Below are 26,902 nucleotides of genomic sequence, written 5' to 3' on the forward strand. Positions count from 1 at the left end.
TCCTGATGTGGTGTTTATCCAGGAGACGCATCTGGTTGGTAATGTTTGTCATGCAATGAACAGGGGGGGATACCGCCTCGTGGCCCATTCTGGTTTCACAACTGGTTCCAGGGGGGTGGGCATTCTCCTGCGATCCTCACTTCCGTTGGATATCACTAGGGTAGTCTCGGATGACAGAGGGCGCTATGTGTGTCTGACTGGGAGGTGGGAGGGGCAGCCCCTTTCCCTGGTCTCAGTTTACGTCCCCCCGGGCCTCCAGAACTCCACCTTCGCGGACTTGGGTCGAATGCTGCTTGAACTTCCGGATAGTCTTTTGCTTATGGGCGGGGACTTTAATTCGGTGGTTTCGGGTGACCTGGATCGTCACCCACCCAGGGCCCTCCCCGCTGCCCAGGCATGGCTTGGTGGACTGTTGGAGACCTTCGGCCTGGTAGATAGTTGGAGATTAATGCATCCGACCCAATGTCAGTACACCTTTCACTCTGGGGCGCATGGGAGTCTTTCTAGGTTAGACTATTTCCTTATGCCCGCGGCGCAGACTGGTCGGATTCGAGAGGTTAGGCACCTGGCGCGGGGTATCTCCGATCATTCACCGCTGTGGCTGCTCTTTGACACCGAGTCGCGGTCTGCAGGGCGGATCGCTCCCATTAACCCGTGGTACCTGCGAGACCCTACGACTCGCGACAGCCTGGTTAAGGCTATGGACCAATACTTCCTTGAAAACGAGGGGTCGGTGTCGTCCGCAATGTCCCTGTGGGAAGCCTTTAAAACCGTAATACGCGGACACGCCCTCTCCCAGATAGTGGTGGCTAAGAAGCTCAAGAGTGAGGCAGTGGTGAAGCTGGAGACTGACATCTCGGGTCTGGAGTCGGCCTTGGAGACGGGTGTCACTCTGGACGGGCTCCATGCCCTCAGCCTGAAACAGTTTGAATACAGGTCTCTCGTCACTGACGCTGCCAAAACGATGTATAGGGAGCAGCAGGGTCGATTGTATGATGCCGGGGACAAGGCGGGAAAGTTGATTGCGTGGCTGGATAAGAAGGAGAGAGTGAATCGTGTGGTCCCGGAGCTGCGTGTCTCGGATGGAGTGTGTGTGACTGAGCCTGGTGAGATTGTGGAATGTTTCGCTGACCACCTCCGGGCCGTGTACTTCCCGGTGACTGATAGGGATGAAGAAGACTCTTGCCTTCTGCTGAGGGATATTGCTTTGCCCTGCCTGTCCGTCGAAGACCGTGAGCAGCTGGACGCCCCCTTGTCTGTAGATGAAATAGCAACTGCGATTCGGTCCCTTCGTTCGGGCAAGGCGATGGGTCCCAACGGTCTGCCTATTGAATTATATAAGTTGCGCCCGGATAAACTCGCGCCCTTCCTCCGTCGTATGTTTCAGGAGTCCCTTGAGGCAGGTTCCCTTCCTGCCGACCAGCGTCTGGCTACGATAGTCGTGATCCCCAAGGACGGTAAGCCACGAGACCGCTGTGCCTCCTACAGGCCTATTTCACTGCTAAACGCAGAGCCTAAAATCCTGGCTAAAGTCCTTGCCAATCGTTTGTTGAGCGTCATCTGCGATCTGATTCATCCTGATCAATGCGGCTTCATCCCTCATCGTAACACCGCTCTTAACTTGCGACGTCTTCACGGCGCCCTCGCCAGGGCGGAGTACCTCTCCGAACCAGCCGTGCTGGTTTCTTTAGACGCCACGATGGCCTTTGACACCATCGAGTGGCCATTCCTCTGGGCTGTCTTGACCAAATTCGGCTTTGGGGAGGGATTTCTTGGCTGGGTGAAGCTCCTTTACACGGGACCCATGGCTCAGGTGGTGGTTAATGGGCGGGACTCTCGGCCCTTCGCTCTCGGTAGGGGTACGAGGCAGGGGTGCCCGTTGTCCCCTCTGCTCTTTGCTCTTGCCCTGGAGCCGCTCGCTGCTTGGCTCCGCTGGGAGCCCTCGATCAGAGGGATCCAGTGGGCCCCGGGCTTCGAGGATCGGGTCTCGTTGTATGCGGACGATATTCTCCTGTATCTCACCTCGCCGCGGCAGTCGCTTAATGTTCTCTTTGATGTTCTGACTTCCTTTGGGAGAAATTCGGGTCTAACGATCAACTGGTCTAAATCCTGTGTCTATCCTATCTCCGGTGACCCTCCTCTCTTGCCGCCTCGGCTTCCGATCCAATTATCTCTGTCCGGCTTTAAATACCTGGGGATATACGTCTCGTTGGACCCGGTGGCTCGCTATGAGCAGAATCTCCTGCTTCCACTTCGGCGTTTGAGGGAGGACACGGCTCGGTGGTGTAAGCTGCCCTTGTCCCCGCTGGGTCGGGCAGCACTGTTTAAAATGATGTCCCTTCCCAGATTCCTCTATGCACTTCAGAACTCCTTCGATGTCATTCCTGTGGCCTACTTTCGGGAGGTGGAGAGCCTGCAGAGGAGACTGGTGTGGGACGGACGGGCGCGTATCGCTCTGGCAAAGCTTACTCTCCCCTGGTACGACGGGGGCATCGCGCTTCCCGACATTCGCAGGTATTATTGGGCCTAACAGCTATCGGCCATTAACCATGCCACGTATGCGCCTGGCTTGAATCCGGCGTATGAGATGGATAAATTCCTGCTTCCCGGCGGAAACTATAACAGGGCACTTTACTCCAGCTCGGCTGGACGGACCCTTACGGGCCCTACTAAGATTGCGGTACGGATCTGGAAGGCGGCCAATGTAGCCACGGGCTGGAGTGAGCGATTAACATGTGCTACTCCTCTGTTTGCCTCCGACCGACTGGGAAGCCTCTGGACAACGAAGGGGTTTGAACGTTGGGACACGATTGGTATTAGTAGAGTGGGAGACTTATGGATTAAGGGCGCGGTTAAAACATTCGCGGCGCTCCAGAGCGAATACGAACTTACGGAAAGGGAGTTCTTTCGCTACGCCCAGGTTCGGCATGCCCTGCTCTCTGTTTTTGGGGAGGGGACCAAGATCCCGGCTTCTTTGCCCCTCGAGGACCGCATACTCGATGGTCATGTCCCCGACAGTACCATCTCTTTAATTTACAAAAAACTTATCAATAATCGGGCTGACCTCTTGGTGCGCCTTCGGGAGGCGTGGACGGGGGATGGGGTGGAACTGGACGACGAGGACTGGCAGTCCGCACTGTCGTCCCCCAAGGAAGTGGCCATTCCAGCCCGTCTCCGCCTGGTCCAGCTTAAGATTCTCCACCGGGTGTATGTGACGGGTCCCCGTTTGGTCTCGATGGGATTTTCTGAAGACGGGCTCTGTAAGCGGGGATGTGGGCTCAGTGCCACCTTTCTCCATATCCTTTGGGAGTGCCGCGAGGTGGCGGAATACTGGCGCCGGGTTCATGTGGTCATGGGACAAGTCACCGGGGTTGCGCTGCGGCCGGAGGTGCGTCGCTGTGTTCTGAATGTGTGGGAGCCCAATGATTATAACGCGGCTCAGACTCGGTGGGCGGCCCTGGGGAACATGATTGCCAAGAGAGATATAGCGCAGCTTTGGGGTTCCCAGCGGCCTCCCACCGTGTCCGTATGGAAGGAGAACATGGACTGGTGCATGTTCAGGGAGAAGACTGTGTATGTGGCTCGTGGTAAACCGGGGGCATGGGGTAGAATCTGGGGGCAATGGAACGCGTATCGTGGGGGTATCTGTACTCCCCCCCTAGTGGACACCGATATTGCTTTGTCCCCCTGACCCTTGATGGTTCCTTGCGACTTTTGGAATAACCGAATATAGACGTTCCTCTCCCGTGACCCCCCCCCGACCTATCAGTACTCCTTCCTCTTGATAGCTATTTGAAGGTCTGAAGTAGAGTCCCCCGGATGTAGCCTGACCCACACTTTTTGCCCTTATGCCTCGCCTTTTGTTTTTAGTTGTTATTTATGTTAAACCTATGTATCCTGCATCCTTAGGACTATCCGGAGCCATGTACGGGGCTGGGCCCCGGGAGTCGACTACTGCCTTAACAACTGTATGATCCTTTCTGAATCTAGCGGCCGGCCCTGGTGGTTGTAGGCCCATGCTTGTAATTGATTTATTGTTCAATAAAATTTTCAAAAAAAAAAAAAAAAAAAAAAAAAAAAAAAGGGGTAGAACCCAACTGAGCAATGTCCGATTATCAAGGTTAGGGACCGAAAGATCACTTCTGTGGAGGCTCACCACCTTCGGCACCGCCAGGATGCCCCGCTCGATCGCCCCGGCCGGGCAGGGAATCCAACCAGTCACTCACATTGTCCGGTTGTTCAAAAAAGAAGGTCCGTTCCTCATGTTCCACTCGAAGCCTGGTAGGGAAAAGCATAGCATACTTCAAGCCCAGGTCCCGAAGAAACAAATGCAAACAGAGGTATGAAGAAAATGATGTTTCAATATATTAGGACATTCAAGCCAGGCTTCTTAGTGTTACCAATGCTTGGTTGTGGTAGTAGTAAGTGTTGCAGGTAGCGTGGCAATGGTGGTGGTGTCGGCATTGGCTGTAGCTTTAGTGGGGCCATTAATTGCATTAGTGGTGGCATGAGTGGTGATAGTGGTAGTTTGGTATGACAGCTGATCTTTCTGACTTGAAGGATTAATATCTTAAATTGTGATGTTGGTCATGTGTAGTGAGTCAACTGGAACATACAACGCCCCATCAAATCGATGTCCCCAACTCTCATGTAACAGGTGTGTTGTTATTCCCCCTTTTCATATGGCTACACCCAGGGAATGTAAACTATCAGTCATGCTCAAGAGTTATTCTCCTTTTGTATGCAGTTCATAAGGAGAAGTCATTTAGAGTCAATTGGGATTGCTAAAACCATGTCGGTATATCCACAGGGGCCCAGTGGCCCAATTCTCAACTTACCCACTCCAGCAGTATGAAACATGACAGCAGTACAGCGGGATCCTGGCCTGGATTGGGCTGAACAAGGTCACACACGCAGCTCCTGGAAGGCGCCGTCTCTCTCTCCTGAGCCATGCTTACCAGCGTCCTGACGATTGGAATTGCTCAGGTTACAGCGAACACATGGTAAGTCATTTTTCTGCTTCCATTGGGATGGGGGGAAGTTTCCTTCTACTCTGGGGCTCTGACAGCACCTTATATGAGCTATGGCCTTCATGGATGCGAAATCCCTGCATTCGAGCGGATCGCGTCTTGGTTGTGTGGGCAGATTCATATTACATGTGATGACCCAGACTGCCAGCCTCAGCATCCCGAGCAGCCCCTCTGGCATACGGGGTTGCTCCAACGAACCTCATGTTGGCCTCAGGTTGCATCCTCAGTGCCCCCTCCTGACATACAAGGGCTCAGCAATGTCTCGCACACAGGCGACGCTCCGTTTGATGCGACACAGTTCCTCAGCACACAGCAGCCCCTCCTGGAATACAGTGTCATCAATCTCTCAGCTCTGCACACGGGCGATTGCCAGATCGGTGAGGCATAGTTCTAAGCGTGCAGCAGCCCCTACTGATATATGGGGTTGCTGTTCTCGCAACTCTGCACATGGGCGATGGCCCGATGGATGCAGCACGGTTCTCAGTGCACGGCGGCCCCTCCTGGCATACAGTATCATCAATCTCTCAGCTCTGCACACGGGCGATAGCCAGATCGGTGAGGCATAGTTCTAAGCATGCAGCAGCCCCTACTGATATACGGGGTTGCTGTTCTCGCAACTCTGCACATGGGCGACGGCCCGATGGATGCAGCACAGTTCTCAGTGCACGGCGGCCCCTCCTGGCATACAGTATCATCAATCTCTCAGCTCTGCACACGGGCGATAGCCAGATCGGTGAGGCATAGTTCTAAGCGTGCAGCAGCCCCTACTGATATACGGGGTTGCTGTTCTCGCAACTCTGCACATGGGCGATGGCCCGATGGATGCAGCACAGTTCTCAGTGCACGGCGGCCCCTCCTGGCATACAGTATCATCAATCTCTCAGCTCTGCACACGGGCGATAGCCAGATCGGTGAGGCATAGTTCTAAGTGTGCAGCAGGCCCTACTGACATACGGGGTTGCTGTTCTCGCAACTCTGCATATGGGCGACGGCCCGATTGATGCAGCACAGTTCTCAGTGCACGGCGGCCCCTTCTGGCATACAGGGGTCACTGATTTCTCAATGCTACACACAGGCGACACCTCAATCGGTGCAGCACAGTTCCTCACACCTTGTTCAGGAGTCCCGCACGTCTGTCCTCCCATCTGGATCTCGCTTCCTCCAACACACCCCTCTCCCTCACAGGCTCGCCGATCTTGGCGAGCAGACATGTACCGGTGCTCCAAATTCCAGGGTAGGTGGTCTTGGTTTCCTTGGGTAATGTCTCTTCATCCAGCAAGGAGACTAGCCGGCTGTGCCCCTAGTACTGGTCACTGGCAGCATTCTTGCAGAGTTTCCCCTTCTCATGCCGCCCGTCTGGCTGCTCGGCAGATAACAAGATGGGGCTTTCAAATTCCCATATTTATCGTTCTTTTCCAGACACAAAATGGAATTTAGTTTCTGAGTCTTTGAAGTTTTATGTTGGGGATCGACTTCTTTGAAATGGACCTCTTTTCCCTTTCTTCTTTCTTCTGAAGGATGTCTGTCACAGCAGACAGGACTCCGAAGTCCCTCTGTACTGTACCAGAGTGTCTCACTTAAAACACACACTGCCTGCGCACACACATTTACCATGTGCACACTGTTCCATACTCTCTGGGTAGTGTATGACTTGCGTGCTCACATGCCTTCAGCATATGTTTTCATCTCGCATTGACTTATGCATCAACCTGATGCAAGCCAGGGGTGAGTCAAACACACAACAGTGGAATGGTTAAAAAGGTGAGTGACCCTGTAGGCCTAACTCCAGTGACACATGGAAAATGGTCCTATTCTCTACTATCATTGTACGGTATGCTGCCACCACGGTGCTTGCACTGTTTAACTCCTGGTGAAGGTGCCAGCTTTCCACCACTCAAGGGTATCGCTTTGAGCACCCCTCCCGGTCCAACAAGACAGCAATCCGTGAGACAAGCCTATGTTGTGGTGCACACGCATGATGCATGTGCGCTTATGACACAAATTCCTCATTACAGATCCAGATAATACAGTGGGGCACTCAGGGCAGGGGCACATGTCCTTACCATGCAGAGGACATTTCTGTCTGAACAATGTGTGAGACTGGTTTTAATATTATTTTAGTGTGATAGGAGCATAGTTCGAATCAAACATTTTTAATAAAAGCACTGCAGTCAGAGATTCAGGAGTATAAAAAGACGTGTTCAGTAAATTGTTGATTTATTCCAGTGTAAATTGTTAGTTGTTTGCAGTTGATGTTTTGTCTTCCAGAAGGCCCTTAAGCTGCTCTTCACAGAAAACATATATTCTGTTTCCAGAAACAAGTACAGGCACACCTATAAGGTCACAGGTGTAAAGTAATATTTGTACAATATAGTATATTGATGGAGAAGCGATTGGAAGGAGCAAGAAAAGGGGCAAAGCACCCAGGTGCAAATTATATTGGTTGTGTTCAGAGTTTTGCACAGTGGGTGATTTGTATGTGTGGTTTCAGGAAGTGGGCACAGGCACTCTTTTTCAAGTTCAGAATTTCATGCTGAGCAAGTCTGAGAGGGCAGAACAGGTGAAAAGAGATGGACAGGGAAACAGTGATAAACAGAGATAACAGAAATGTAAAAGAACTTTCGTCAGGGAGATAAAGAGACAGGAAGTGTCAGATGGTGCAATAAATAAGTATAAGCTGTGAGCACAATTATGCATCCTTGGTGTTCAGTGACCCCAGCACTCACCAGAGCTGGTGGCGCATTCCTACGGAGAGCTTTGGACTCCTGCCCTCTTTGTTTTTTGTTTGTTACAATTTAAGCACCGGTTTTTGGATCATGAACTGGTGCATTGGCACAGTATGAGCTGCACATAAGGTGGCTTAGAAACAAGCAGAGACAACCACTGCTCCCTGTTTCCAACCAGAGTAGTCTGGCATTAAAGGATGATTTCTGCCTTAGGTGTCCCCCTCTGACAGGTACATGGCCCTGCTCTGAGACAGCTCATGTGTTCAAGATACAGCCTTTTAAACTGGCACCACAAATGGGGAACAATGCACACATTTGTTCCTAAGACCAACTAGAAGCCAGTGATAACAGCAAACTCAAAATGCAACACATTTTGCACTCACCTCTAACGTGAAAGTATTGTAAAAACGTTTGTACAACCACAAGGGTCTGGACAAGGGCATCTGCTTACACACAGATACATACATTTAAATAATATATTTGCTAACACCCAACCATGCCTGATCTAAAAAGTAATGGGATTTACTAGATTCATGTTGACTTGACATGTTCACCTTAAAAGTCTTCTTGTCTTATTGAAATCTCAGGCCTCCCTTTGATGTTTTGAAGAAGAAAACATTACAATAATTCATGAAAAACTCACCAAGTTCTTCTGAAAGTTCTCCTAGGTAAAGAAAAAAAAAGTAAGAATGTCAGAAACAAACTCCTAAAACTTCACTTAGTTGTATCAAGTTGAAATTACTGTTCACTACAGAGAGGGCCATTTAAAGTTGGACTTGTTCACCACAACTTTCCTCCCTTAGATATATATGAGTAGAAATGAGATAGAAATTGATTATATCCAATATGATGCATCACTGAAGAACCAACCAATTGGCAAATGGGTAAAAGTATGTTCAAACTTAAAGTCAGACAAAAGGAATAAGATAAGATCACGTGCCCTGTTTTCTGATAGTTAAGTAACAGTGAACAAGTATTGGAAAACCGACTGTTATATGATTAACGTGGCAACAGAGGTATGAAGAAAATGATGTTTCAATATATTAGGACATTCAAGCCAGGTTTCTTAGTGTTACCAATGCTTGGTTGTGGTAGTAGTAAGTGTTGCAGGTAGCGTGGCAATGGTGGTGGTGTCGGCATTGGCTGTAGCTTTAGTGGGGCCATTAATTGCATTAGTGGTGGCATGAGTGGTGATAGTGGTAGTTTGGTATGACAGCTGATCTTTCTGACTTGAAGGATTAATATCTTAAATTGTGATGTTGGTCATGTGTAGTGAGTCAACTGGAACATACAACGCTCCATCAAATCGATGTGCAAAGTAAGAGTTGTGAACTTTCACCACCAACCAAAACCTGCTTCCTGTAGGTTTGACATTTTCATAGAATTTTTGTGCAGCGTAGTCTAAAGGGGCAACAAAGGAAGGTCCAGCTGGGTTGCCTTCAAACCTGGTTTTTAGCATCACCACTGACAATGTAACTTAAACTCCATTTAGTTTCACTGTGTACATTTATAGCTCGCCTGAATATTTTTGGCTTTTCTTAAAATCTGTCATAGCCAAACAGACAGCTTTTTAGGAAATTACTTAAAACTTGGCTGTTTCCTCACAAATAAGTAGTACGACTAATAGAGCAGACTCGTTTTACACTCCTCAGCGCCAAGACGCCATGGCAATCGAGCGCTTTATAAACCTGGTTTATCTTATCTTTTATCAATGTTTCCTGCATCTATCATTGCCTAATATCTATGGACAGCACAGCTTGATCACCTAATTCATACTCCCCAACCTGAATGGCAAATGGTGCCTGTAGTCTGAGAGCTTTACACACCTTATAATCAGGTTAGTCGATGTTTGAGAAACCCGTTCAAAGGGCCACAGGGCAAGCAGGGGTTACTGGGCCCAATCAAGGGGGTTGAGGCCTTTAACTCCTGATGCCCAGGGGTCCACACTACTATAGATCCTGCTCAACTAGGCCAATCATTCCCTTCTGCACCTGACTCTCAATTGGGTAGCGTACCATGAGCAGTCAATGCTCCCTCGGAGGGAAGTGTAGATACAGGTCAGTGAACACGACTCATAACTCAACGTACAATTGGCGCACACAATAAATCAATGTCCAGTCAAATACTTATTTTGTATAAGAGAAGTTTTTTCATTCTAATTCTACACATGCAAAGGTAACCGACATTCAAAAAGCAATAACACAGTTCTCCCTTGAGGTAGGCACCATAGCAGTTGTCAGGCCACTCCTTGTCCCCAACTCTCATGTAACAGGTGTGTTGTTATTCCCCCTTTTCATATGGCTACACCCAGGGAATGTAAACTATCAGTCATGCTCAAGAGTTATTCTCCTTTTGTATGCAGTTCATAAGGAGAAGTCATTTAGAGTCAATTGGGATTGCTAAAACCATGTCGGTATATCCACAGGGGCCCAGTGGCCCAATTCTCAACTTACCCACTCCAGCAGTATGAAACATGACAGCAGTACAGCGGGATCCTGGCCTGGATTGGGCTGAACAAGGTCACACACGCAGCTCCTGGAAGGCGCCGTCTCTCTCTCCTGAGCCATGCTTACCAGCGTCCTGACGATTGGAATTGCTCAGGTTACAGCGAACACATGGTAAGTCATTTTTCTGCTTCCATTGGGATGGGGGGAAGTTTCCTTCTACTCTGGGGCTCTGACAGCGCCTTCTATGAGCTATGGCCTTCATGGATGCGAAATCCCTGCATTCGAGCGGATCCCGTCTTGGTTGTGTGGGCAGATTCTTATCACAGGTGACAACCCAGACTGCCAGCCTCAGCATCCCGAGCAGCCCCTCTGGCATACGGGGTTGCTCCAACGAACCTCATGTTGGCCTCAGGTTGCATCATCAGTGCCCCCTCCTGACATACAAGGGTTCAGCAATGTCTCGCACACAGGCGACGCTCCGTTTGATGCGACACAGTTCCTCAGTACACAGCAGCCCCTCCTGGCATTCAGTATCATCAATCTCTCAGCTCTGCACACGGGTGATAGCCAGATCGGTGAGGCATAGTTCTAAGTGTGCAGCAGCCCCTACTGACATACGGGGTTGCTGTTCTCGCAGCTCTGCACATGAGCGACGGCCCGATGGATGCAGCACAGTTCTCAGTGCACGGCGGCCCCTCCTGGCATACAGTATCATCAATCTCTCAGCTCTGCACACGGGCGATAGCCAGATCGGTGAGGCATAGTTCTAAGTGTGCAGCAGCCCCTACTGACATACGGGGTTGCTGTTCTCGCAGCTCTGCACATGAGCGACGGCCCGATGGATGCAGCACAGTTCTCAGTGCACGGCGGCCCCTCCTGGCATACAGTATCATCAATCTCTCAGCTCTGCACACGGGCGATAGCCAGATCGGTGAGGCATAGTTCTAAGTGTGCAGCAGCCCCTACTGACATACGGGGTTGCTGTTCTCGCAGCTCTGCACATGAGCGATGGCCCGATGGATGCAGCACCATTCTCAGTGAACGGCAGCCCCTTCTGGCATACAGGGGTCACTGATTTCTCACTGCTACACACAGGCGACACCTCAATCGGTGCAGCACAGTTCCTCACACCTTGTTCAGGAGTCCCGCACGTCTGTCCTCCCATCTGGATCTCGCTTCCTCCAACACATCCCTCTCCCTCACAGGCTCACCGATCTTGGCGAGCAGACATGTACTGGTGCTCCAAATTCCAGGGTAGGTGGTCTTGGTTTCCTTGGGTAATGTCTCTTCATCCAGCAAGAAGACTAGCCGGCTGTGCCCCTAGTACTGGTCACTGGCAGCATTCTTGCAGAGTTTCCCCTTCTCATGCTGCCCGGCTGGCTGCTCGGCAGATAACAAGATAGGGCTTTCAAATTCCCATATTTATAGTTCTTTTCCAGACACAAAACGGAATTTAGTTTTTGAGTCTTTGAAGTTTTATGTTGGGGATCGACTTCTTTGAAATGGACCTCTTTTCCCTTTCTTCTTTCTTCTGAAGGATGTCTGTCACAGCAGGCAGGACTCCGAAGTCCCTCTGTACTGTACCAGAGTGTCTCACTTAAAACACACACTGCCTGCGCACACACATTTACCATGTGCACACTGTTCCATACTCTCTGTGTAGTGTATGACTTGCGTGCTCACATGCCTTCAGCATATGTTTTCATCTCGCATTGACGTATGCATCAACCTGATGCAAGCCAGGGGGGAGTCAAACACACAACAGTGGAATGTTTAAAAAGGTGAGTGACCCTGTAGGCCTAACTCCAGTGACACATGGAAAATGGTCCTATTCTCTACTATCATTGTACGGTATGCTGCCACCACGGTGCTTGCACTGTTTAACTCCTGGTGAAGGTGCCAGCTTTCCACCACTCAAGGGTATCGCTTTGAGCACCCCTCCCGGTCCAACAAGACAGCAATCCGTGAGACAAGCCTATGTTGTGGTGCACACGCATGATGCATGTGCGCTTATGACACAAATTCCTCATTACAGATCCAGATAATACAGTGGGGCACTCAGGGCAGGGGCACATGTCCTTACCATGCAGAGGACGTTTCCGTCCAAACAATCTGTGAGACTGGTTTTAATATTATTTTAGTGTGATAGGAGCATAGTTCGAATCAAACATTTTTAATAAAAGCACTGCAGTCAGAGATTCAGGAGTATAAAAAGACGTGTTCAGTAAATTGTTGATTTATTCCAGTGTAAATTGTTAGTTGTTTGCAGTTGATGTTTTGTCTTCCAGAAGGCCCTTAAGCTGCTCTTCACAGAACACATATTCTGTTTCCAGAAACAAGTACAGGCACACCTATAAGGTCACAGGTGTAAAGTAATATTTGTACAATATAGTATATTGATGGAGAAGCGATTGGAAGGAGCAAGAAAAGGGGCAAAGCACCAAGGTGCAAATTATATTGGTTGTGTTCAGAGTTTTGCACAGTGGGTGATTTGTATGTGTGGTTTCAGGAAGTGGGCACAGGCACTCTTTTTCAAGTTCAGAATTTCATGCTGAGCAAGTCTGAGAGGGCAGAACAGGTGAAAAGAGATGGACAGGGAAACAGTGATAAACAGAGATAACAGAAATGTAAAAGAACTTTCGTCAGGGAGATAAAGAGACAGGAAGTGTCAGATGGTGCAATAAATAAGTATAAGCTGTGAGCACAATTATGCATCCTTGGTGTTCAGTGACCCCAGCACTCACCAGAGCTGGTAGCGCATTCCTACGGAGAGCTTTGGACTCCTGCCCTCTTTGTTTTTTGTTTGTTACAATTTAAGCACCGGTTTTTGGCTCATGAACTGGTGCATTGGCACAGTATGAGCTGCACATAAGGTGGCTTAGAAACAAGCAGAGACAACCACTGCTCCCTGTTTCCAACCAGAGTAGTCTGGCATTAAAAGATGATTTCTGCCATAGGTGTCCCCCTCTGACAGGTACATGGCCCTGCTCTGAGACAGCTCATGTGTTCAAGATACAGCCTTTTAAACTGGCACCACAAATGGGGAACAATGCACACATTTGTTCTTAATACCAACTAGAAGTCAGTGATAACAGCAAACTCAAAATGCAACACATTTTGCACTCACCTCTAACGTGAAAGTATTGTAAAAACGTTTGTACAACCACAAGGGTCTGGACAAGGGCATCTGCTTACACACAGATACATACATTTAAATAATATATTTGCTAACACCCAACCATGCCTGATCTAAAAAGTAATGGGATTTACTAGATTCATGTTGACTTGACATGTTCACCTTAAAAGTTTTCTTGTCTTATTGAAATCCCAGGCCTCTCTTTGATGTTTTGAAGAAGAAAACATTACAATAATTCATGAAAAACTCACCAAGTTCTTCTGAAAGTTCTCTTAGGTAAAGAAAAAACAAGTAAGAATGTCAGAAACAAACTCCTAAAACTTCACTTAGTTGTATCAAGTTGAAATCACTTTTGAGCCATTTCCATTCACCCGTCTTATGATCCTCACACACGTTTGACCCTTGTTCCTGGTTAGTTATTCAAATTTTAGCACACAACCAAAAATTGTGTAATAGTAGAGCTCTCTACTACCACGTGTAAAGCTTACATATTTTAGTTTTGGGGTAAAACCCAAAGTATCTGATTATAACCCACTGTGTGAACATTTTCAGACCTGGTTTAAACTGGAATACACTTTGTTTTAATAAGTCCAGTCAAATACCTTGGTACATCGTCACATGTCCATTGTGACTGGGGCACACTCGGGGTCAAGGGGAATATCCCCACTCTATTTAATATCTATGTACAACAGCTTGCCAATATATTACAGGGATTTGGCCTTTCAGTGGTGTCATATGCTGATGACACCCAGCCGGTAGTGTCTGGCAAATGGCCGAACCCAAGTAACCATCAGCGTATTCACTGTCTTGAGAGACGGTAACATGGATGCCGAACCGTTGTTTGAAGCTAAATGGAGAAAAGACCGAGCTTATGATATTGGGAAACCTTGCCATTCACGCACCCTGATACAGTGGCCCTACTGCATGGGAGACCCACCTATCCCTAAACTGGCCATAAAAAACCAAACCTGGGACTCTGGCTGGAGGATACACTCACAATGGACCCACCTATCCCTAAACCGGCCATAAAAAACCAAACCTGGGACTCTGGCTGGAGGATACACTCACAATGGACCCACCTATCCCTAAACCGGCCATAAAAAACCAAACCTGGGACTCTGGCTGGAGGATACACTCACAATGGACCCACCTATCCCTAAACCGGCCATAACCACCTATCCCTAAACCGGCCATAAAAAACCAAACCTGGGACTCTGGCTGGAGGATACACTCACAAAGGACCCACCTATCCCTAAACCGGCCATAAAAAACCAAACCTGGGACTCTGGCTGGAGGATACACTCACAATGGACTGTCTGTCTAGAAAATTATCAGGAATTCGCTTCTCGCTTCTCAAAACGATAAGGAAGATTATTGAAGCGATCCCTGTGCACCTGAAAAAAACAGTCATTTAGTCCCTTATAATTTCATGCCTGGACTACGGCAACTCGCTTTATGTGGGCTCGCCTAAATATGTAACAGACAGACTCCAGGTGGTGGAGACTGCGGCAGCCAGACTTTTATTGAAAATTCCCAACCGCCTATCTATTAAAGAACCACTCAAACAGCTTCACTGGTTATCGAAGCCAGAATCAAGTTCAAAGCCCTCGGTATGGCATACAGGGCCAATAACAAAAGCTTGGACAATTGATATCCATGTACTCCCCGACCAGACATTTAAGATCTTCTCAGCAACAGCTCCTCAAGACACCCAGAGCCAAAAGGGCGAGATGGGGAGGCAGATCATTTGCCCATCTGGTACCAAGTCTGTGGAATGCCCTTCCATTTGAAATCACAGATCTACCGAATTAAACCTCCTTCAGGAAACACTTAAAGACTTGGTTGTTCCCCCGTTAAGTACATTCAGGAGCATAGCTGTACAAACACCACACAACAGCGCTGGGAAGCCTCTGGGCAGCCATGCGCTCTACAAATCCTAAACATAAACATAAACATAGGGGAAGGGCATGACGTGTACTCCTTTTCCTACTCACTGCATCTTGAGGTACTTTTTCAAAGGTCACTAGCAGACCCCATCCAATTGTCGGTATCCCAGCTTTGGCAGAAACCAGCCCAACTGACAACATCTCCCATGGTCCTTTAGAAGTTGATGTAAACACTGTGGATGCAAGCTTGCAGCAGCAGGCCCCGCCTGTGATTCCCATGTCCATGCGCCAGCAGCTGCCAGGAACTGCCAGCAGTACCCAGTGCCTGGTCCTACAATCCAGCACCCATTATGCCACCCACTTCTGATACACACCACCCATCCTAGACTCCATTCTAATGCCTGTCAGGACTCCTTTTGATATGTTTTTACGACTATCGCATATAAAAAAAAAATCAACCATAAAAGAAATTGCAGTAATACAGCGCACATGGAATTTTACAAGTTTAATGTTCAGTCACAGAGAGAGAATATGGTACAATGATGCACCCGGGTTTAGACATTTACATCAACAAACTGAATGAGTAACCCCCACAGGACTACTATGGCTGGGCTGTCAGACTATATGGATTCAGGTTTTTCCCCATGCTTCATTTATGCTCTGTCCTCTCCTGCCTTTAGGTATTTTAGGAAGAGGATGTGGTTTTACGGCCAGATCTGACGGCTTTAGAACAGGGGAACCAGGTTTGAATCGGTGCCTGCTCAACATCCTGTGATCCTGGACACATCATTTAATCTCCCTGGCTTAAAACGAAATAAAAAATACTCTGAACTAGTGTAATGTAGTTGTGCTCATGTAAAGTGCTCCAATAACTTCAGGTCGAGCTCGCGCTACGTTAAACTTAAAAATATCATTAGTGTACTTTTTATACTACAAGTCCTTCAGCAGAGAGTTCAGGGTCCCTGCCTCGCTTTATTTGGAAGGATCTGAGTGGTGCCCATATATCTCTTGGTCTGGCTGCCCGTGGAATCACTGTCACACAGACATCCATTTTGTCGCTTCAATGTATTAGATCCTTGGTCCAGCTCAGGTTGACAGGTCTAGGCCTCGCCACCAACACATTATCATGAACCGTTTAGCCAGGACTACAGACAGTTCAGTACAGTGCTTAAAATGGGCCGGTACTGTCCGGTACGGAGTACCGACACACTTGTATTTTGAGGAGGAGAGTACCACCACTTCAAGAGAAATGCAATACCTGTAATTGGAGAGTACCGGCACTTCTCAGAAACAAGCAGGTACTCTTCTACAGAGTACCTGCACTTTTATTTTTTCATTTCAAGCACTGGTTCAGTATAGTTTTCCATCCCTCACATATCACAACAGGCCATCACGAGAGTAGGGCGGAGGGTCTCACCAAACAGGAGAAATGTCTTTAAAGACTGTCTGCCAGTATACAACCACAAGGGGGCGCAGCCATCCAAGGAGCAAGAATCCCCTGCCGAGCAATAACAACATCGGCATCTGGCTTCATCACAGTCCCTAGGACAGTCTTCGAATTGGGCCCAATGAAAATTGTGACATGCCACATACATGCCAACATTGTATTGTGTTGTTTCACGAGGACACATGACACGGACTCAATGTAAGTAGATATACTGGAGCTTTATTGCACACGCATCTCTTCCTTCCAACTCCATTTCCCTAACTGCCCTTCTTAGCTCCTCCCTTTGCACTTCCCTTCTACCTCCTACCTTTCCCTCTCCACATGTCCTAGTGCCCCTCTGTGTATTTTCTATAACATTACATCTCCCCCCTTCTTACACAACTTCAATCAACTGGTACATTTACCACAGAGTAAAAGATAAAGAAGTGAACGTAGTTACAGTTCTTCAATGAGGTGGATGGGCCTTCGATGGAGTCGCTGTGCCCTGCAGTCTACCTCTTGAGTGGATTGCTCTCTCTCACCAAGAGAGATGGAAGACTGGTGTTCAGTTCCCATCACGTGCGTGTCCTCCTTCGTTGCACTTTCTGGCGCAGCCAATGTCTCTCTTGCGGTTGGTGTGCATCTATGAAAATGCGCCACATTCTGTGTTATTCTATTGTTGTCTGAGGCAGCCGTGATCGTAGTTCCCTTTTGTTTTGTCACCAGCAGTGGGCGAGCATGGTATCGACTGTCAGATTTTCTTTGTTATTCTTGCCGTATAAGTACCCAGTCTCCTTCCTGAATGGATGATGGTTTAGCTTTCCGCCACCTGTACGCATATTTCTTCACATTGGCTTTCTTGAATCAGTCTTTCGCTGATAATTCTTCATGATCTGAGTCCTTACGAGTACAGCCAGATGAATCTTCCCAGGCCGGTATTCTTGTGCGCACTGTGCGGCCCAACATCAAGTTTGCTGGACATGTGTCCGTAGTATTGTGTGGTGTGGTTCGATATGCTCGTAACACCTCATTCAATGCTGTTTGAACATCTCGCCTTGATAGTTCAGCTTGCTGTATGGTCTTTTTCAGAGTGGCCATACATTTTTCTACCATCCCATTGGCCTGTGGCCACATGGGAGTGATCTTCCGATGTCTAAAGTTGAGATAGTTACCAAATGCAGCAAACTCTTGTCCATTGAATGGCGGGCCATGCTGCAAACACTTCATCCAACACGGGTATAGTGGTGGCAGCTTTGGTTGATGATATGAGGTGAGCAATTCATGAGTATTCATCCATTATGACAAGAATGTATTTACTTGACTGTAGCGGGCCAAAGAAGTCTACTGCAACATGTTGCCAGACGCCCTCCGGCAGTTCTGACATTTTTATGGGTACAGGTGGCTCTTCTCGACTAACTAATTGACACTGAGGGCAGTCTTTTAGTGTGGATTCAACCATCTGGTCAAGGAAGGGGAACCAGACCCATTCACGCAACACTCTCTTTGCAGCTACAACACCTCTGTGCCCTTCATGTGCTAAATTGACAACTCCTTGACGCAGCTGTTTTGGAATGATAATTCTTTTGTCTCTTAGCAGGAGACCATCTGAGGTAATGGACAATTCATCCTTTACGTGTCGAAAAGAGGTCAGTTCATGGCTGTCAACCTGTTTATTATGTCTCCAGCTGTTTGTCTGGATGCGGTGTTTCACATTTTGCAGGGTGACATCCCCAGTTGTGGCTTCAAGAATGGCCTCAAGAGGGACTGCAGGAGCTCTTGCTTGAGCCACGACAAAGGTGCCGATTCCGATCCTGGAAAAACCGGGTACGAACCGTCGGTCGGAGCGTTTTCTCCATCCGACTCGTACCCGGGAAAAAAACATTACAAACATGCAAGTACGATTCATACGGAAACACCATTTCCGTACGAATCGTAAAAAACACCGACCGACGAAAAAATACATACCAATGTGATCTGGGACAGCGCCGGCGTGACGTTGGGACGCATTCAGGCTGCATTTCACGAACCAGGAAGTACGATTCGTACCTACAGCAGTCCGGACGGCAATATTTTTACGGCACCCAAAAAGTGCCGGAAAAGCAAAGTACGCTGCGATGCGAGTGGAATTGGGGGCCCGGTAAGTGGCGTACCCCCCCCCCAGTGACCCGTATGTACACAGCGAACACCCCCCAGCCCCCCATATGTACGCGCCGAACACCCCCCAGCCCCCCGTATGTACGCGCCGAACACCCCCCAGCCCCCGTATGTACGCGCCGAACACCCCCCCAGGCCGCGGATGGGCGTGTACATACGGGGGGCTGGGGGGGGGGTGTTCGGCGCGTATGCGGGCACATGTCTCCATGGTTGCTATAGCAGTTCGCTCCGTACGGTGTTTTTTCCATACGGTTGTACAATCGGACGCACGGGACGGATCGTACTTGCGCGCTCGGACTTCATTTTTCCGATTCGTACGGAAAATCGTGCGGGGACGTGTCGGACACTTTTTCCAACCCGAGGACGTGTGGGGGAATTTTCCCAATGCGATTCCTATGTATTTTTTCCCATACGAATCGTACTTGCCAGTTTGTACGGTACTTGTACGATTCGTACGGAAAATAATCCGGATACGATTCGTACGGCCCCAAAGTGTATGTATTCCTCCGCTAACGACGGGTTTTATTTTGAGGATGTCTTAGGATGTCGTGACATGTAGTCAGCTGGGTTTGCTGCTGTTCCAGGTTTGTGGACAAATGTGTACGTGTATTTTTGAAGGCGTATACCCCAGCGCTCTATTCTGGGTCGCATTTTGGCCCGGGGTTCCCGAATATGGTTATCAGGGCCTGATGGTCTGTGATGAGCGTAAAGTGTTTCCCATAGATGAAAATGTGAATGTGCTCACACGCCCAGACCACCGCCAAACTTTCCTTCTCGGGCTGGGAGTAGGCTATCTCTGTGTCGACTGTCATATGCTATGATGTGACGTTGATCACCTTCCTTGTCATACTGAGCCAGTATAACTCCTAGCCGCACAGAACTGGCATCCACAGTGATTTCAGTTTTCCGACGAGGACTGAAATAAGCCAGATTGTTGGCCGACTCAACAGATGCTTTGATTGAGTGAAACGCTTGATTACATCTAGTTGTCAATTGAAATGTGTGTCCTTGTTTAGTCAATTTTCACAAGGGGTGGCATAATCCTTGATATAACGTGCACAGTAGCTTGCCATTCCTAGAAATGAACGCACATCCTCAGCATCTCAAGGTCGAGGGGTATCGTTCAAAGCTGTGATTTTTTCAGGATCTGGTCTCATTCCTGTGCCTGAGAAGATGTGCCCAAAGAACTTCAATGTTGATTTGTGGAATTCACATTTGTCTTTATTGAGTGTTAGGTTTGCTTCCAAGAGGGCTTGACATACTCGGTCAAGTGCCTGGTCATGTTCTTGTACCGTTGCTCCGTACACAAGTATGTCGTCACTGTAGTTGAGGGTGTTGGGAATATGGTGAATGGCCTTTCTGATCGCTTCTTGAAAGATCTCAGATGCAGAAGAAACTCTGAAGCTGAGCCGTTTGTATCTGAATTGGCCTTGGTAAGTCGAGAACGTGGTGATATATCTTGATTTTTCATGAAGTTCAAGCTGGTGATAGCCCTTATTAGGATCTAGTTTGGAAAATATTTGTGCCCCATTCAACGTTGTGATCATGTCACTGATGTGAGGTCCAGGTTGCCTCTTCCTTTCGATGGCAGTATTGGGTGCTCTCGTATCAACACAGCGACGTACTTTGCCATGTGATCCTTTTTTGGGTACTATGACCACTGGCGATACCCAGGGAGTAGGTCCCGAAGTTCTCTCAATGATGTCTGCCCGGAGAAGATCTTGCAGTTCCTCCTCCACAGACTGTTGAAGATGGAATGGTATTTTCCTGTGATGTTGTGCTATGGGTGTCACACGTTCATTTATGTGCAGGCTAACTTGAAAGTGAGCCATCTTCCTGAGTCCGGTGAATAGTTTTGGGAACTTGTGGACTATGTCAGGTTCATCATCAACTCAATATAGTATTTCCACTAGTTGAAGTTGTTCCGCTGTGGGCAAACTAAGGAGGCAGTCTGCTTCGGGCCCTTCAATAACATGAATGCGAGTCGGAAAAGTTCTAGCTTTGTATGTGAGATCAGTCTGAAATTGTCCTAAACAAGGGAGAGGTTTTTTCGAAATCCATGTTTAACCCCTTCAGCGCGGCGCGGATTATCGCGCTGTGCTGAAGGTTCTATTGCGCGGGCGGGGCCATGATGGAGCGGTTCCATCATACGCACAGCGCAACCGACGTGCATGACGGAACCACTCCGTCACTCGCATCGATGTGGGTAAATGTGCACAGCAGCTTTGTGCAGGTGGGGTTGTGGATTCATTTTGTTGTACTCCACAACCAAAACGTAATTGAGAGATGCTCTACTGTCCAGCACAAACTTGACCATGTGTTTGCCCATTTGAAGATAGAGTCGCAAGTATTTCTTTAGCCTATCGAGATCCGCGACCATGCAGACATTCTTCACTGTCTTGCGATACGAGCGAGAGTGACCTCGACTCTCGAGATTCTGAGCGTCACGACCTGTAGTTGGTATGAGAGTGAAGGCTTGACCGTGATGAGCTTGTGGAGGCGTCCCTGCGGTCCCATACTGCCTTAGCATGATGGCGAGTATTGGATTGTCTCGACTGCCTGTGAGTGTCTTTGTGGGACGCTCTGCATACTTTCTCAACGTGATTGTCTCTGCCACACTTCCTACACTCTTCAGTGTGGGGAAAGTCGTGTCCACAGTGATAACATTTAAGTTGGCGCTCCTGTCGCTTATCAGTCCAGCTGTGGCTGCCACGATGACTTGGACGTTGTGAATGAACCTTGGACCTCGATGATCTTTGACTTGCAGATGAGTGTCTGTCCGTGTAGCGAGATTGGAGCCAGAACACTTGTTTTCGTTTTTCCCCTTTCCCCGCTTCCATTTTTTTTGCATGTTCTTCAGCCTGATCATTGACTCTCGTCATTTCTTCAATTTCACTGAGGGAGTAACTTTTCTTTAGAAGGCGTCTACGTAAGGACTCCGATTGGCATCCTTCGATGATTCGCAAACGAAGGGCATCTATAGTCGTGAAAGAGTCGAACGCACAGTAATGTGCTAATCGTTTGAGGCACATAATGAACTCTCCCATGGACTCATCTTTCTCTTGGGATGTCAGATTGAAGGTGTAACGTTCATAATCAATGTTTCTTTTGTAAAGAAGTTTTCTATTATGTGTGTCATGCACATCGGGATAGGAAGACGCAACATCAGCCGGAAGTTCCTGTATAATCTGATCAACGTCTTTTCCAATTAGATTGCGTAGTGCAATAAGTTGTTGATCCAAGTCAGACATATTGAAGTATTATGCACACAGGCGGCAGGTAGTGATCTGGTCTCAAGAGGAACCACAACGTATGTCACTTGGCACTATCACAGCAATGTAGACTATGGCAGAACGTGTAACTGGGGAAAGGACTGATGAGAATGCCGATTCTCATAGATTAATTGCATAGAGAATCGTGATTTTATTAAAGACTAGGAGGCTATCATTATGCATTACTTTCTTTTATTCGCCACCTCTGCAGCACTTTTAAGACCTTAGAACACAGTAAAACATCACAACTCCAAAAAAGAACTCCACAATCCCTCAAGATCCTGTTGTCCGCCATTTTCTTCCTCTTTTGTTTCTTCTTCTGTCATCCAAAACTTTCTCCTTTTCACAAAACTCCCAAACGAACACTGATATCCCGCAGACACAATCAGTTCTCTGGAACAAAACAAAAAGTTTAAACCCCAAACTTACTACTATAAACATTCCAATTCTTCCTACACTTTTAAATATCCAATGATAAACCTAAAAACCCTTTTCTTTTCAATCCTCCAAACCCTTAACATAGGGAGGGAGGGAGGGATAATGATAGCCTCCTAGTCTTTAATAAAATCACGATTCCCTATGCAATTAATCTATGAGAATCGGCATTTTATGGCAAGACAGGAGGCTATCATTATGCATGTTCAAAGCCTACCAAAACTTTCACCAATACTAACACCAAATGCACCACTTAGACACTGTAAATTGAATCATATATCAAATCTTGAGTAGTTTGTATTTTTTACAAAAGCTCCACTTTTATTTTGCAACAATTTATACACTTAAAAGGTCAAAATTTTCACAGAACAGCCGGAACAGCCGACGCGTTTCGTCCATCAAGGGACTTCTTCAGGGCTGTAACAGATATATACAAAGACGTATTGAAAACTTTGTTTAAACTAACAGAGAACACATAAGTTGACATTACAAAACCTTGTTTCCAGATAACACCTAAGTGTTGCCAGGCACCTATGATACTATTATCTTAAAAAGGCTACTTGAGCCCTCACAAAGCAAAACATAACATACTGAAGATGAGCCTTTACATCGAAGATTTCATGACTTTACAGAATGCAACAACAATTTATATTAAAGAGAAATACATAAAATCAATATACATATAATTATCTACGTAAAGTTAGTGATCAAGAAACATTTTTTATGTGTAAGAGCACTTCTCCTACACTGTCTCAACCCTAATGTGGTTAAAATATCAGACAATACAATAGAGGAGATGACCAATGGGAAGGGCATAGTGGAAAAGAAATGATAACAACAATCAGTGTAAGGAAAAAAGGAAAAAGAAAAAGAATAAAAGAATATTAAGAGTTGTTGAGATGTCACGTGGGAAAAAACAGCCAAATGTAAATAAAATCCAAATGTTGGACAAGTATGACGGAAATATAAAAAATCTATACACACCGAGATAAATAAATCAGGGTGACGAAAACGGTGTCTCATTCGTTGGTTCTTGGTAATATGTTTGTATCACTAGTGCTGATATCCCCGGTGATAAGTTGTAACGTAATGAATCTGGAGAGGCAAGTACAATATATGTACGACCATGGTTAGATAAAATGCCTGATGGAGACATGTATATGCAAAATATGGTCATGTAATCCAGACAAACAATACTTACTTTAAATCTAAGACATCAAAAGCACTGTGTTAAAACCAGAAGATCAGTGGCAAAGCACATATCCAAGATCGGACCAGCAAATAATGGTCGATCAAGTTCAAGTTGTCCGCAATCAGTTAGGCTTGTGTAGAATAAGAAAGATACCTACAACGAGAGATAGAAAAAATGTATGCATCCCAACGTGACCATGAAGACAAAGAAATAATGATGCACATCGGAGAAGCCCTAATCAATTGTAAAATATACAAATACTATGAGCACTGGGAGGGAGAATCTACACTATGTCATGGCGCTTGACATAACCCCAGCCGATGATAGTACATCTGTTAGACGGCATGAATGTATGTATGAACTTGTGGTTGGTATGTGTAAGCCATTCTAGCTTGTGCCTCCATCTTTTCCGTTTAGTTGTTTCACAAGATAAGGCGTGAGGTGTAGCTTGACAATAGGCTTTTTTGATCCTGGTTATACTGACATAAGTATCGTTTACCATTCCAAGATGGCGGCCACGATACCGGGACCGCTATTTGTTGCATTTAACACCTTATGGACTGTATAAATTTGGCGGTTTCAGCATTAGGAATATCCTTTTTGTTGTTCTGCCACCGCTTCCGCTCTCCCTCCCAGTGCTCATAGTATTTGTATATTTTACAATTGATTAGGGCTTCTCCGATGTGCATCATTATTTCTTTGTCTTCATGGTCACGTTGGGATGCATACATTTTTTCTATCTCTCGTTGTAGGTTTCTTTCTTATTCTACACAAGCCTAACTGATTGCGGACAACTTGAACTTGATCGACCATTATTTGCTGGTCCGATCTTGGATATGTGCTTTGCCACTGATCTTCTGGTTTTAACACAGTGCTTTTGATGTCTTAGATTTAAAGTAAGTATTGTTTGTCTGGATTACATGACCATATTTTGCATATACATGTCTCCATCAGGCATTTTATCTAACCATGGTCGTACATATATTGTACTTGCCTCTCCAGATTCATTACGTTACAACTTATCACCGGGGATATCAGCACTAGTGATACAAACATATTACCAAGAACCAACGAATGAGACACCTTTTTCGTCACCCTGATTTATTTATCTCGGTGTGTATAGATTTTTTATATTTCCGTCATACTTGTCCAACATTTGGATTTTATTTACATTTGGCTGTTTTTTCCCACGTGACATCTCAACAACTCTTAATATTCTTTTATTCTTTTTCTTTTTCCTTTTTTCCTTACACTGATTGTTGTTATCATTTCTTTTCCTCTATGCCCTTCCCATTGGTCATCTCCTCTATTGTATTGTCTGATATTTTAACCACATTAGGGTTGAGACAGTGTAGGAGAAGTGCTCTTACACATAAAAAATGTTTCTTGATCACTAACTTTACGTAGATAATTATATGTATATTGATTTTATGTATTTCTCTTTAATATAAATTGTTGTTGCATTCTGTAAAGTCATGAAATCTTCGATGTAAAGGCTCATCTTCAGTATGTTATGTTTTGCTTTGTGAGGGCTCAAGTAGCCTTTTTAAGATAATAGTATCATATGTGCCTGGCAACACTTAGGTGTTATCTGGAAACAAGGTTTTGTAATGTCAACTTATGTGTTCTCTGTTAGTTTAAACAAAGTTTTCAATACGTCTTTGTATATATCTGTTACAGCCCTGAAGAAGTCCCTTGATGGACGAAACGCGTCGGCTGTTCCGGCTGTTCTGTGAAAATTTTGACCTTTTAAGTGTATAAATTGTTGCAAAATAAAAGTGGAGCTTTTGTAAAAAATACAAACTACTCAAGATTTGATATATGATTCAATTTACAGTGTCTAAGTGGTGCATTTGGTGTTAGTATTGGTACATGTATTTTTCCAGTTTTCTTGGAACGACATTGTGCTGGCGGGTGTCGACCAAATTTGCACACTTGCGGTGATTGCATTATATCACCATAACTGATATGGAGTGATTTCCAAGACCGGTGCATTTTCTAGAGGGCCACCGCTAGCTTCGTGTTTGGTTCTACCTACCAAAACTTTCCTCGCAACATGCTCAATGGGTTTAAAATAAAACGTTTTAAACACCTCTGCATTTGACCAATCTGCAGCTTTCATGATATCATCCAAATTTTCCCCACTAACAAATGCCTTACTTGCCATTGCACCTCTCACAGAATGAGCTGAGAAACAACTTAGATTAACACCTGACTCCTTCATCACCATCTTGACCCATCTAGCAATTGTAGCAGATGAAACTGCCTTGAAAGGTTTAACATAAGAAATGAACAATTGATCAACCCCATCTCCTCTTAATTCTGCTACCCTCTCATATTCTTTCAGATACCTGACCACACAAACCTTCGGAAATTCATCCAAAATCGGATCAAAAACCGTACTAGACATTGTTTTTGTTCTCTTCCAAATCTCAAACATTACCCCTTGAGGTTGATAAAATCTACTGCTTACATCCAATGCCTTCACATCCGAAACTCTCTTAATAGATAATACACAAAGCAAACATGCCAATTTCCATGACAACTCTCTCAAACCTAGATACCGATTTCCTGGCCATCTCTCAAAAAGCTTAAACACCAAATTCACATCCCAAACTGAAGCATACCTTGCCTTCGGTGGTCTCTTCAATCTTATCGCTTTCATAATCCTACAAACAACAGGACTCCTACCAATTGTTAAACCGTCAACCAACGAATGTCCTGCTGAAATCGCAGAACGACAACAGTTTATTGTTCTATAAGATAGTCCTTTCTCAAACATTTCCGCTAAATAATTCGCTACCATCATTGCATCTGCCTCCACGGGATCCAAATCCCTCTCCAAGCACCAACGTAACCAACCTGACCATGCTCCTCTATATCTTCTCCTTGTGCCTGGCGCCCAAGACTGCTTGAGCAAATCAGAAGCTGTTCCCGAAAGCTCTGCGAATCTTGAAGATCCCCTGATATCTTCCATACTAGAAGGTTGAGCGAACCTTCCTGTACCAAAGGATGTTCCTCCCCGTTTTGACCTATTAACATTCCTAAATGACTCTGAATTAAATAAGGTTCTTCCACAGCCATTTCCAGAACTGTAGGAAACCAAACCTGAGACGTCCACCATGGAGTTACCAAAACTATTTGAACCACCTGTTTCCTCACCTCCAACAACGTTCTTTGTATCATTGAAAAAGGCGG

General features: G+C 46.5%; 1 protein-coding gene across 1 annotated transcript in view; it reads right to left on the reverse strand.

Moving 5' to 3' along the window:
- Positions 1–26,902, reverse strand: part of LOC146869601 (butyrophilin subfamily 3 member A2-like) — a 721,276-nt gene that overhangs the window by 192,442 nt on the left and 501,932 nt on the right. The window contains exon 6 of the mRNA XM_085640159.1: positions 8,400–8,420. Within this exon, the coding sequence (XP_085496285.1) occupies positions 8,400–8,420 (21 nt within the window). The remainder of the gene's footprint in view (positions 1–8,399; positions 8,421–26,902) is intronic.

Source organism: Triturus cristatus, chromosome 1_1 (genome assembly GCF_964204655.1).
Source record: "Triturus cristatus chromosome 1_1, aTriCri1.1, whole genome shotgun sequence".
NCBI classification, from domain to species: domain Eukaryota; kingdom Metazoa; phylum Chordata; class Amphibia; order Caudata; family Salamandridae; genus Triturus; species Triturus cristatus.